Source organism: Cervus elaphus, chromosome 2 (assembly GCF_910594005.1).
Source record: "Cervus elaphus chromosome 2, mCerEla1.1, whole genome shotgun sequence".
Classification (NCBI taxonomy): Eukaryota; Metazoa; Chordata; class Mammalia; order Artiodactyla; family Cervidae; genus Cervus; species Cervus elaphus.
In genome coordinates, this window is record NC_057816.1 from 16,122,579 (window position 1) to 16,136,572 (window position 13,994).

Here is a 13,994-nt window from a genome sequence, read left to right on the forward strand (position 1 = left end):
TGACTGTCCGGACTGGAGGCGAAGGGAGAGGAGATGCCGGATCCTCGACCCCTCTGCCCAGCCCTCAGGTTGCACCTGGAGCCACCCAGGGAAGGTGAGGATGTTGGGGGCCTTTATGGATGAGGGGGTGGGGGGCAGGCTGTGGCCAGCTTTCCGGAGGCTGCCCTAGGTGAGGTCGGCCAGAGCACAGGAGAAGAGCTGTCTGGCTGCCTCTAGTTGAAGAAAATCCAGTCTGAAGAGCCAGCCTGACATGTATGTTTATTCTGGAGGAATGCCATTAGCAAAAGAAAACAGAGATTCTGTCCTCATGGCTTCCGGGGGCAGGGGAGGTAGACTGTCTTCCAGGCTGCTCTGAGGGACTGAGACTTTGCCTGAGGGAAAAAACTCCTGAGCCCAGATGCTGCCTTCACTGGACTACTTTGCCATTCTCCTATTCAAGGACAAGATTCTGAGGAGTGGTCCCTAGTTCTGGTACTTAACTCAGAGCCCCTCGTTGGTGTCGCTGCAATTTCACAGATGAATCTGCTCTCCTCTCTGCACCGTCCCCTCCTTCCCGGCTTTGTTTGCTTCCCTGTCCCTCTCCCCCGCCAGTTCCAATCCAGACATTCACACGGCTCATTGCATGCCTCACAGTCTCTGCAGTGCCGGATGTAATCAAGTTCAGATCTTCCCTCCTTGCACCCTAAGGACAGGGAGGGGGGTGGTTCTTGCCCAAGACCCAGCAGAGGCAGAATGGGCTGGCAAGTCCAGAGAAAGTGAGTGACTTCCTCGAGGGGCAGAGGTGTGCCCAGCACACCAAGCTCAGCCACCCCGGCTGCATGCGGTCCCGGCAAGGCTCTAGGATGTCAGGGCCGAGTGGCCTTTGGAGGCCTCATCCACTCCAAGAAGCTTACAGATACTTCCAGCAAGTTGTTTTCAATAATCAGAACAGCTGCTACCATCCCCAAGGTTATGGACGTCAGGCTTTGGAGATCTGCTTCTGACCCTAGTTTCCTTTTGATTTTTTTTCAGAATAGGGACTTAGAAAGCAAGAAGGAAGCCTGGGGTGTGTGTGTGTGTGTGTGTATGTGTGTGTGTGTGTGTGTGTGTGTGTGTTTTCCTGTTCTTACATTTTACAGGCAACCATGGAGCAGAGGGCATCATGGTGTGTGCCAGAGTCAGACCTGGTAACTAGTTTCCCCTTCCATCTCCGTGTTGATCTGTTCTTTACCTTTACCTGTCTAGTCCTGACAGTGGCCCTGGGGCTGAGCAAAGTGGACAATCTGAAATGCTGCTTTGAGCTGGCATGCTGCTGGTCACCTGTCCCGTCTGTGTGGCCTCTGGAGGAGCAGCAACTGGTGATGACAGGGAAACACCCCACATCAACACCGGCCACTGACTCACCTCTGAGCATCACCCGCCGACCTGGGTTGTCTCTCCTTTTTTCTAAGCACTTCCTGTCTCAGCCCACTGCCTCCATAGCCTGTGTCTTCTGCCTTCGTTTGAGATTGCTTTCATCTCACTTTCCTGTATTCTGTAGGTGTAGGCAGAAACTATATGAAAGATGTTTGTGTGAGAGGTCTGTTATGAGTGTGTGTTGTGATGGATTCACACATCACTTCAGGGCCCAGAGTCCCCACAAACCCAGCTCACAGTCCTTGAGGGCAGACACCAATGCACGCCTGGGGATGCGGCATGTCTGTGTGTTGGTTTGGGGGGGTGTGAGCAGATGGTGTGTAAATGCTCAAATGGTCCTCTAAAAGAATGTGTTCAGATTACATAGAAGATGGGAGATGGAAATGGAAAATGTTCAAACAGGCTAACTGCTGACCTGGGCTTCATGTGGCTGGATGCCCTGGGGTATGAAGCTATGTCTTTCCCATGAGCTGAACTGTGTCCCCAAGCTCACATGTTGGAGCCCTAACTCCTGATGTATATTTGGAGACAGAACCTTTAAGGAAGTGTTTAAGGTCAAGTGAGGTTATAATGGGCTTCCCAGGGGGTGCTAGTGGTAAGGAATCTGTCTGCCAATGGAGGATATGTAAGAAATGTGAGTTCGATCCCTGGGTTGGGAAGATCCCCTGGAGGAGGGCATGGCAACCCAGTTCTCAGAAAATCCCAAAGACAGAGGAGTCTGGCAGGCTGCAGTTCACAGGGTCATGAAGAGTCAGACAGGGCCGAAGTGACTTAGCATGAGGTTAAAATGGTAGGGCCCCAATCGATAGGATTAGTGTTCGAATGATAAGAAGACACCCCAGGGAGCCCTCCCTCCCCACCTCTGGCCATCTCCATGCCCCCGTCCCCAGCATTCTCAGAGGAAAGGACATATGAGAACAAAGCTGGCATCTACAAGCCAGGAAGAGCACCCCCATCCAGTACAGCCAACAGCTCTTCCTGGCTGACCTTGGCCTTCTGGCCTCCAGAACTGTGAGAAAATCCATTTCTGCTGTCCCAGCCTACACTCTTTCATTATAGCAGCCCTGGCAGGTGAATATATCCTTCATCTCCATGAGCTGCCGTCCTCGGCTGGGACACACCTCTCTCCCAAGTTCACAGCACAGGGGTACAAGCACCCAGACCTCTAGTGGTCAGTCCTGGGGTCCTCCTGTCGGCCACACCCCCATGGGCAGCCCCACCAGCTCACAGGGACATGGCAGAGTCAGTGCAGGGCGGCACCCCAACCTCGCCCTTTGCCCTCAGTTCTATCAACACCAAGGCGTGGACATTCGCAGACACCATGGTGTGGGCAGAGCCACGGGCTGTGAAAGTGGCAGATGCAGAGCTGGGAGAGGAGCAGGTCAGGGCTGATTCCTGGTCTGGACAATTCAAGTCACCGTGTCCTCAGTGGCTGAGACTGGTCCTTGATACGGAGGGCTGTGTGGAGGCTTCCGCTCAGCCTGGGAGTGTGAGAGTGTGTGTGTGTGTGTGTGTGTGTGTGTGTGTGTGTGTGTCTATGTGCCCTTGTGTCATGTCCTCTGGTAAACCTTCCAGCACTGAGGAGGGGTCTGGTCTGGGTCTCATCAACACCTCTTCACTAGCTACATATACTTCAGTGTCACTTAGCCTCTGGGGTCCTCCTCTTACCTGTCTTTAAAATGGACTAATAACCTGTCTTGCACAAAACTAGCATGATGCATGGAAACCAGTTAATATTTGGTAAATGGTAGATATTATGACGATCATTATGAACATGACCCAAGAACTCATATCTTAAAATGAAGTTTTCAGAATTAAGTCATTATCCCTTTTTGCTTTGGGCTGAAGAAATTATCACGAGGGACAGGGAGGCCTGGCCTGCTTTAGTCCATGGGGTCACAGGGAGTCAGACACGACTTAGTGACTAAGGAACATTAGGGTGACTTCCCTAGGAAGACAATCATCTAATAAGCCATTTCGTGTCTGGGCTGGGTTCCGCTAGTGCCACATACAAATAGAATACACATCCCTGTTAAAAGCCACCAAGTGGAACTTTATCATTTTGGAGAGAGCCCTTCTCCAGAAACGGATAACGATATTTCACATGTTTGTGTGTAAAAGCCATCATGGGCTTCCCTGGTAAAGAATCCACCCGCAACCCAGGAGATGCAGGTCTAATCCCTGGGTTGGGAAGATGCCCTGGAGAAGGAAATGGCAACTCACTCCAGTACTCTTGCCTGGAAAATCCCATGAACAGAGGAACCTGGAGGGCTACAGTCCATGGGGTCACAAAGAGTCGGACACAACTTAGTGACTCAACCACAACAACAAAAGCCATCATATTCTACATGTTTGTTACCTAAAGTGTGCAGACCAGCCCCCCAAAGTCTATCCAGTAAGGAGAACAAGTCAGGGGGAAGGAGCAGGCAAGCCTATCTTGGAAGGAGGCTTAAGGTCAAAAGCATAGGCATTCAGGCAGGCAGAGGAGTGAAGGAACATGCGGTACCCACCTGCCACTGCTGATGAGGGGCTTATTTCTAAGACACACACAGCACAATGTACACACAATGCAGAGAGAAAACAAGAGACACAGATCACACATTTCAGATGGTTGGTGGACAAAGTTCCCTTCACGTCAACGCTGAAAGCTGTTCGGGGGCTGAGGTCCATATGAACAAGGAACACCTTTCCTTCCTACTTACCAGACAGTTCCCTCTCGCCAAATCTCAGCAAATACACACGCACATAAACACACGGACCATCACAACAAGCTGGGCCTGGCCAGTGGGGTGAAATGTCACACGAGGAGATGGACACAGCAGTGTGAGAATGGAGGGAAGGCGGGATGAGGGCTCCCAGCGGGCCAGTTGGGGCTCTGGGGCCCCCTCACCCCGTATGGGAGGGGGTGACCCTCAGAGAAGGGATGGATGTCCCAGCTGATGTCCCGATGAGGACCAGCCTCTTTCTCCGTTCATTCCGATGAATGAGAACATGACATGCAGTCAACATGAGGGTCAGGATGGCAGAGTTGACCTGGTTTACAACTGCGACTAGAACCTTTAGAATCATACACTCTTCCTGTAAGGCATCTTAGCATTAAATCTGATTAACTCCTCAGACCGATAGACAGTACTGCAAATTGAACTCTTCCATGGTTCCATCTTGCTTAAGGCAACCACTGTCCAACTTGGTTCAGAATTCGGTTCACTCCTTTTGTAAGGTGCAAAGCTCGCCTCACGATAGACCAGGAGCTATCGGTTGCCTTGTAAATGCCACAGTATCACAGGCTAAGAGAATGACCAGGTTGGGTGGTGGGGTTGTGTTCGCATCTAAGGTGGAGTGGGGAGCAGTATGGATGGACACAGGCCAGCGGATCTCGCCTTCCTCCCCCGCCCATCCAAGCCCCGTGTCCAAGCCTCCTGCACTCACCATACAGTGTGATGCTGGCGTTGGTTATCCCAAGCTTGTTCGTGGCCACACAAGTATAGTTCCCATAATCCTTCTCTGAGACGTTGAAGAAAGTCAGCGTGGATATGTGGCCTTTGTTCTCGATCCTCATGCCATCCAGGCCAGTGGCCAGCCTGCGAAAGAAGAGGAGGTACTGGGGGTCTGGTTCCACTCATGGAGTGAGGGGGCAGGCAAGAGGGGCTGGGGATTCACACACAACTCTCCTCCACATGAAGCCCTTCCCTCCAACTAACCCAGTCCCTCTCCCTCCAGCTGTAAGCATCATAGTCTCCATCAGGGGTGGAAAGGGAAGGTGCCCACACTCCCAGGCTGCATTCCCAGGCTCCTAGTCCTTCAAGATGACCCCGTCTACAGCCAATCTCAGATTCTAGAACAAAGTCGATCCACATTTCCCACTTCCCAACTTCCTCTGCTGTTTGTTGTTGGTTCTAAAAGGAGGCTCTGTTATAATGGAGGCTGTCATCAGTTTGGTTTTGCCATATCTCCCCCCTGGACTCCATCACCCTCCTTCTGCGTGGGGCATCACCCATCAGCTCTGCTTCAGACACGCCCCATTTCTGCTTTCAAGGTACCTGGTGTCTTCCTTGAACCACTGGAACTCAGCCATGGGCACTGCCGAGGCTTCACAGCTCAAGATGCCCTTCTGGCCAACGGAGACCCCTGTGTTCTTGGCTTTGGAGATATAGGGGGGGTCTGTGGGGGGATGCAGAGCAAGGCCATAAGACAGATGAGAGGCAGGACAGTTGACAGTCACCTGCTGTATACACCCCCTCCTCCAGCTAAACAACCATTTATCTTAGGAGAAGGACTTCTTTCTTGAAGATACTGCATTTACCCCTGCATCATCTTCAAGCCTTCAAATGAACCCAGAGTTAACAATTCTCCCCATTAGCTAAAAGCTCTGACAGTCACAGGAAGGCCCCATGGCCCTGGAGATGGTGATGGGCACAGCGATCTCATACAGTGTTTTCCTGCTGGAAACAGCGTGGATCTATTAAGAAAATGGCCTTGCCATTGCTTGCCGGTCCCCACGCCCTTCTGCCCCCTGGGACTCCCTGACAGTGGGTCCACTCACAGTTGACGGTGATCTTTACTTTCCGCACGTCAGGGGCAGCGACGTCATTCAAGGCGCTGCACTCATACTCTCCGGACTGGTCACGTTTGATGTCAGAGATTTCCAGGTATTCATCCTCACTCACAAAGCCCTGGCCTTCTGGGAGGCAAGAAACAGACAGAGACAATCAAGAAACTGTGAGACTGGGAACATAACTGTATTTCCATCTAGAATTTAGAGGCGAAGGAATGCGAAAATCCATAAAATAGGGCTGGAACCTCAACTCAAAGATTCTAGACATCTGTTGGCCCCAAAGTGTTTGAAGAAATTCTCTGATTGAATCTTGGGTCAATACATTTGGGTCCAAGTCACTTTAACTTTTCAGATCATTTGTTAAGAAGGGCATAGCATTCATTTTTTATATATGATTATTATGAGGATTAACTAAGAGAGTACATGTGAAATACTATAGCACTTTAATAAGCTTTGCTATTTTGAAAGAGAATTGTCATGGTCAGCAACATAATTTTTAAATGTGGGAATAAGGTTAGGGTATGTGAATATGGACATCTTCATTTTTCACTACATTTTCACCGTGTACTACATGCCTTTATACACAGAATACAAACTACCAAGACTTGTAGAATGATTAACATTTTGGTACAAACAGACACAAAAGAGTTGGTTGGTTTCAAACATCCTGGGGAAGACAAAACGGAGAATGAATGAATGAGGAAACGCTTCTTGACTGCTATGTAGTAGGTGCTCAATAAACATTTGCCAACATAAAATAACTCCGAAAGCCCCAAACGATAGAGCTCTGGTTACTCAAACCTAGGGTGAGGGTACTTAATAATTTTAATACCCAGCTTTGTGGGACATTCTGGAGGCTTTGCTTGTATGCGTGCTAAGTGGCTTCAGTTGTGTCTAGCGCTGTGCAACCTTATGGACTGTGGCCCACCAGGCTCCTCTGTCCATGGGATTCTTCAGGCAAGAATACTGGAGTGGGTTGCCATGCCCTCCTCCAGAGGTTCTTCCTAACCCAGGGAATGAACCTGCATCTCTTATTTCCAGGCATTTGTGAAACTTGCAATTCATGATCCCAAATATTCTGGGGCTGAGAAACTGACATTGCTTGCAGCCACCATGACACACTCTTGCAACGGTCTGCCTCTGCCTCATTCCTCATTCCAATTCTCGTGGCTCAGTGCAAAGAGGACAGACCCTCTGTTGTCCTGCATCTGCCAAAGCATCAGGTTCCTTTAAAAACTCAGCCCACCCAAGGGCCAACGAGAAAGTACATCCATTTGCATTTCTTATAAGCCTGATACCTGATTCCTTCTTGTGCTCTAGGCAGGAGAGCAGAATTGGTTTTCAGTATGATAAAAATGTGTTGTAAATGTTCTCCAAACCCATAGAAGCATATCTAATCCAATGGTCGCTCAATCAGCCAAGTCTGGGCCCACAATGGGTTTGGGGCAGGAAGAGAAGGTCGGGGCTGAGGGAGTTGATGGGCAGACACCAGGCAGGTGCTTTGGCATCCTGATTCTGCTGACATAGAAGTCTTGGGACATTCCCACCATCTACCCCTTTCCCAGGACACTGACTTTTTTCAGCTCTTCTGGCCTTTCTTGCCACCATACCCTCCTTACTTCAGCACGCCCATCCAGGCTCTGCCTTTAGTATCTGGATAATGGTTGCCAAGACCAACAGCAGAAAGTGAGGGGCTTCAGGCCAACATGTAAACAAACTGAGTCTCTCCAAGTGAGCACCGCCCTGGGAGCCCAAGTCTCATGCTATTTTGTGAAGGAAATCCTGCATCACTGGCCAGCAGGAGCAATTACTGGCCGGGGCAGCCTCCTGGGACTTGGGCCTGTGGACATGACCCCAGGACAAGCCCACAGGGAGAGTTTCAGGATCTTGGGGAATCTGGTCAAACCCACGTGAGGAGTGACTGGACGCAGAGGTGAAGGGGAAAGTGGGGTTCAGGGCAAGCCCACACTTCCCAGCCTGAGACCTGGGTGTCAGTTCTGAATGGTATTACCGGGCGAGTCTGGTCCCAGGCACTGGACAAGAACTTTGAAAATTGTGAGGGAGATGCTCCAGGGCAGTTGCCTCCTGGGCCCCGGGGTGGGGTCTTGTTTGCTGGGACCCCAGGGTGGCGGTGCTGGTCACTGCCCTCCACCCCACAGACATTTAATCATCCAGGCTGGCTCCTATCTAACTCCTCAGGGTCATTAGAGGGATGTCAACATTCTCTCACCCTCGTCTCCTTGTTTCTCTTAGACTTAACAGTGTCTCAGTGTCAAAGGGGACTCTGAAACCATTTATTTCAGGATGTGTAATAAAGATGCTTCCCAGGTGGTGCAGTGGTGAAGAACCCACCTGCCAATGCAGGAGACCCATGTTTGCCATCCCTGGGTCAAGAAGATCCCCTGGAGAAGAAAACGGCAACCCACTCCAGTATTCTTGCCTGGAAATCCCATGGACAGAGGAGCCTGACAGTCTATAGTCCATGGGGTCTCAAAGAGTTGGTCGTGACTAAACAACAACAAAGATAAAAATTGCCTCATTCATTAAAATGATGCTGATTGACCAACCTAAGTGTTTTTAAGGGAAAAAAAAACAAGCAGTGAAATCATACAGACATAATGACTTTCCAGACTCAGCGTGCCATTTTTGCAGTGAATAAATATAGCAGGATGGAGAGGATGGCTTTCTCCTATAAAGACTCCATCATTCTTTCAAATTGTACTGCAGTGTATTTGCCACGAGTAATTAACCCCCCTGTACTTAACCAAGGAGATGAGCTACCTGCAGTGGGCCTGGCAGGAACCTCTGGCAGGGTCACTGACCCACCTTTCTTGGAGAGAATGAGTTAGACCCACAGCAGGCTGCCCAGTTTATACCAGACAGATGGCTTAAAGCCCCTGATGAGGCAAATCTGTGATGCTAGTCAGCACAAGGGGAGGGAGCCCTTCGGGGATAATAGGGGTCTTTGCACAGGACCCCGAGTGAGTGTCTTCTACCAGAATGAGGGGACAGACCTGGGTCCTCCACGGGGGAAGCTGCTGGGCAACAAGGCCACCCTCTGGAACGCGGGAATTTATCTCCACTCTTTGTTCTGTTTTCATGGACTGTTCTGTGACAGCAAATAAGGGAGGAAGTAAGAGTGTTTTGCACAAAATGAGGGTTGTTACGATAATACTACCTCATTAAGTGAGAAAATGAATTTCGTCAAGTTTGTTCTGTAAAGTAAGTGGTTCTTGGGTTTTAATTGGCACATAAATTCCTCCGAGATTTTATGTATTACATATAGATTCTGATGTAGTAGGTGCAGGGTGGGGCTTGGATTCTGCATTTCTGTCTTAAAGCAAACCTGTGGGGGAGATGTGAAACTCTCTTTTTCATATGTTTTCTCAGAAAACACAGTCTAGTCTTGTAGCCTATCTTCTCTTTAAAGTCCCTTTTGAATGTGTCTTCAGAATTTCTCCCATGGTACCCAGAGCATTCGGCCTGCACCCCATCTGCCCCCGTTTCTAAGTGTCTCAGGATTTCTGTGCTATTGGCCTTCTGTCCACACTCTCCTTCATGTGCTGTTCTCAGCCCATTCTGACTCTCTCGTGCACCTGGGTCTGTGAAGGGGTTGGCTGGTCAGTGACATTTACTGCCTGCCCCTTGAGTTGAGATCCTTGTGGAGCTTGCATCTCAAAAGGCACCCTTTCTCTGGAGCTGCAAGCTTTGCTGGCAGGTCATCACTAAGGATCTGGACCCTTGAAACTATCTTTCCCCCTGGGTCCTTGTGATCTTACTGCAAAATACCCGCACCCTTGAACACCACTTTTGCTAAGAAAAGGAAGAAAATGTTGACATTCGTCCCCACCTCAAACCCAAAGAAGGGGGTGGAGATGCTGTTTCCTTAACTGCTTTGAATACTGGGTGAGATTTGCAAAGCAGAACAAATCTAGGTTGCTAAATGCCTGGAGACCTGGCAAACTGCAGTGTGGAATGCTTTCCCTGCCCTCTGCAATTCTGGTTGTGACATAAAATCCTGATTCCACACTGCAGAGAAAAGGGCTACAAATGCTTGAATCCCCTTTGCTAGCTGCCAGTAAGGCAGATTGCTGACTGGGGGACAGAGGGAGGGAGACAGGGAGGGAGAAATACATGAGTGGGGACAGAAAAGGAGAGAGGAGGAGGAGGAAGGAGTCACCGATGTAAGGAAGGGAATAAAGGTAGATGGGGTGCAGGCGAGATGCCCAGGCTGCAGGCAGGATGCTCTGGGTACCATGGGAAAGGTTGTAAAGACACAGTCAGAGAGATTTAAATGAATAGATAGGCTACAAGACTACAGCATTTTTTTCTGACGATATGAAAATAGGAGTTTCACATCAGCCCCACCGTTTTGCTTTCTGGTAAGAGGTCCTGAAATAAGCCAGTAACCCAGAGGCATCTCATCCTGCCCTATGCATTGGGACAGCCAAATATAACATGATTGGAAGTCAAAGGAAGTGGGCTTCGCATCACTGGCAGAAATATATTAAAAATGCGGGTTATTTCTTTCCACGGAGGAGCACTTCGAAGCAGATAAGTCCAGCTCACTGTATTAGGAAGATTAAGATCTGTAGGGATACAAATGGGACCATTTATCAGGGGATGGAGGGGGTCCCTGGACCCGGACCCTGCAGATGCAAGGCACGTGCCTGGGGAGGGGCTGAGTTGGCCCCACGGTTCCATGGGCACAAGGCAGCCTCTTGTGCAGGAATATATATTCTGACATAACAGGCACAGAGAACAAGGAACGTGTAACCCCCAGCAGCAGGGCCTGCACCATCTCAGAGACAGAGGGAGGCGGAGCAGACACACCCCAGGAAGAAAGGTCCCTGGTCCGGCCTTCTATCCCTAATGTCACCTGCAGCTATTTTACTCATCCTTATGGTGAGCGAGGTGATGGGTAAGAAGCCAAGAGGTGGAGAGGATATTGAAGGCAAGGTCCTTGACCTTGGGGAGTCCACAGCTGATGAGCCGAGAACTGGAATACTTTATACGTTTTCTTTTCAGTTTCAATTTTTCCATTCTTAATTGTTTTGGACTCTCAAGTCAGGGATGGTGGGTCAGGAAGACTTATTAGAGATGGAAGAAGAAACCTGAGTGTTCAGGAATGAAAGGCTCAAAGAGAAAATTCAGGGTAAAATCTAGGAGCTTCCTGACCCACTTCTCTTTCTTTCTCCCTCCACATCCCGTCCTTCCAAGCCTGCTGTTTTGCAGCCGTCACTCTTGGCCCAATTTCCCCTTCTTCTTCCACAGCCAAGTCCTTAGAATTATAGAGTTGGAAGTACCAGGAAGGGTCAGAGATTTCAGCCTTCCACTTTTTTGATGATGGTTCCTGACAGAATATCTTTCCCTCCATGTGAATGTCCCCAGGGACGATTCCAGGGGGCGGCCTATTCCTTTGCCAGACTATTCACATCATTCAAGAAATTGTCCTTATTGGGAGGCAAAATGCTGCCCGGCTTCTCCCTTTGAAATGATGAAAAGCCACCCGCAAGGGGCCCCCAGCCCCTCCTTGCCTCCTCCTCAGCCACAGGAAGCTGCTGTTCTATCTGGGGAAGATATTTTGTGAAGCAAACGCCAGCACCTGTCACAGCTCTGGCCAGGAGACCTGTCAGGAGGTGACTCGTGTAGTACACGCAGGGGGTGGGGGCGGGGAGGATGCCCTGGAGGAAGAGAGCAGGAGCGGGTGATGATGGAAGTTAGGAGGCACTGGCCCAGGGAGGCGTGGGCTTGGGGAAAGAACGGCCAAGAAAGGAGAATGCAGATGGGCAAGAAAGCGAGGGGCGGGGAGCCACTCCCGGATGATAGGAGGGGGTCGCCCTGAGGGCACTGGACTCATGTGGCAGGGCTTCCGGAGAAGCCAGTAGTTAGTCTCCTGGCTCCCCAGCAAGAGGGGCTATTATGGATGATTCCTAACGTCACCGACCTTGGAAACGTGGAGTCAAATGCCCCGATGACCCCATGCCTGCTGCTGATCAGCTAGGCTCCCACCAGGCTTTCTGATTGACCCTGGAGAATGAAGAGTCCCTTGCCCACTCACCAAGGCTGTGTAGCCATGCAAGTGATCAAAGAGCTGATCCTACTCCTGTGAGGAGTGCTGCATGCTTAGGAAAAAGTGTGGGTTGACGGGCAGGTTGTGTGTTTGCTGGAAACCCTGCCCTCGGGGTCTGGAACCAGGTCACCTCAGCGGGAGGGGCAGAGGGGGTGTGGTGTCTGAAGCCCCTGCCGCTGCTTCAGTCCCTGGCAGTGCTCGGGACAAGGCAGACACTGTCAGGGGTGCACGAGGGGACGTGTGCCCAAATCATGTCATTTGGCCTTCTCTCTCCAGGATTCTGGTCCAAAGAACAGAATCACAGAAGATGAGCCCTGAGCAGGTGAAAACACCAACTTGGTGGCTGTCAAGCTGGTCTATAGTCTGGGCTCGGCATGCAAGGCTGACATGGGTCTTGCCTTTCTCCCTGTGAACTCAAGACAACTGGACTTGTACGATGCAAGGACTCAAGATGAGTAAGGGCTGACTGCAGGCCCCAGACTGGACCTGAGAGAAGGGCTGCCTTGAAATAAAGAGTCTGGGTTAGGAGGACTCCTTAGACCCAAGCAGAGTAGATCAGGTGATGGAAAGCAGCCCTCACTGGGAGGTGACGGTCTTGTCCCTGTTTAGCTGTTGGAGCAAATAACCTCACAGTTGCCCCAGTCCCCCATCTTCCATGGGGGGAGAAAGAGTGATTCCGTGGGAGAGGGGATGGAGGAGCCGCCTTCTAGAAATCCACAGATTGGGAAGAGGGTCTCTTCCTCCTTCCTAGGGATCTCCTGGTGTCCTTCTCCATCACACACCTCCTGACACAACAGCCTCCTTCTTTTGAAGGATAGAAACCTTAGAACATGCTTGAGTTGGGAACCAGGGTAAGTTCAGCAGTTGAGAACCTCAGCACTCACTCCCCACCTCATCCGCTTTCAGCTGCAGACACACAGAGAGAGAACAACACCCTGACTTGTGTGACCTCCTTGTGCGACTGGTCAGGCTGAACTCTGATCACTCTGCACATGATGGCTGGGGGTTTGAACCCCTGAATTTGCCCCCCACTGACTCTGTCTTCACTAGATCTGCTCTCTCTGCTCATCTCCTCTGCACCCTTCCAGCCTTCCCCACCCCCGATCTCTCCCTACGACCTTGCAGGCACCCAGCAACACTAGGCTCCCCTCTGTCTTTCAACCAGGAAGTGTGGATGGAGGCCCCAGCCAGCCTTGACTCCCAACTTTCAGCTTCATCCCTTCCCCACACTGGACTTAAACAAAAGTGTGATGAACCCACAACCCAAGATGTGTGCTTGGCTTGGTTTTACTGATGCTCTCTTTCTGAGATGCGTTCACTAGCTGTAGGAAGAATCAGGATTCATCAGAGAGTTTTGGAAACTAGATGACACTGTTGACCCAGAGGGAAGGGGCCGCAAAGAGTGATGCAGAAACAGCCAGAATATCTGTGAGGATGTGACCCAGTCCCCTTAAATGAGAGTTTGGACTGTGGGCCAGGGAGAGAAGACAGACAGACAAACAGACAGAGACCCAGAGAAGGGGGATGCAGAAGGCAGGAAGCTGGGACTTCACACACAGGCAGACAAATGGCTGAGGACGGAAGCTTGAATCCGTTTCCGGAACAGGTTGCCTGATATGGATTCAAAGCATAGCTAACATTTATATTCTAAAAAGTGTCTAAATATAAATATACATAAATAGTTCAGACCGAAACATAGAGGTTGAAGAAAAAAAAATCATCACACTTTCAAAAGCAGAGCTTAAACAGCTACATTACTGATAAAATATTAAGGACACCTGGAAAGTTTTTATTTATTCCATGTTTTCCTCTTATATTACTATTATTTGCACTCTGAACCAACAGGGTTATCTCAGTGTTAACAACTACCAAGTGAAATGAATTCTGTGCTTTAATCTAAATAAACTACTGCTTAAAAAAAAAATCTGATGAAGGCACTGAATGACCTATTGCTTCTTTCATTTATATATG

At 50.0% G+C, this 13,994-nt stretch overlaps 1 protein-coding gene across 6 annotated transcripts in view; it reads right to left on the reverse strand.

Annotated features, from left to right (window-relative positions):
- Positions 1-13,994, reverse strand: part of OPCML (opioid binding protein/cell adhesion molecule like) — a 1,025,210-nt gene that overhangs the window by 15,282 nt on the left and 995,934 nt on the right. For 2 of the 6 annotated variants that reach the window (XM_043873193.1, XM_043873181.1), the window contains 4 exons: positions 5,939-6,076; positions 5,436-5,556; positions 4,825-4,976; positions 3,906-3,932 (listed from right to left, as the gene is read on the reverse strand). In XM_043873193.1, the coding sequence (XP_043729128.1) occupies positions 3,906-3,932; positions 4,825-4,976; positions 5,436-5,556; positions 5,939-6,076 (438 nt within the window). The remainder of the gene's footprint in view (positions 1-3,905; positions 3,933-4,824; positions 4,977-5,435; positions 5,557-5,938; positions 6,077-13,994) is intronic. The other 4 variants (XM_043873211.1, XM_043873200.1, XM_043873186.1 and 1 more) reach the window with 3 other exon arrangements.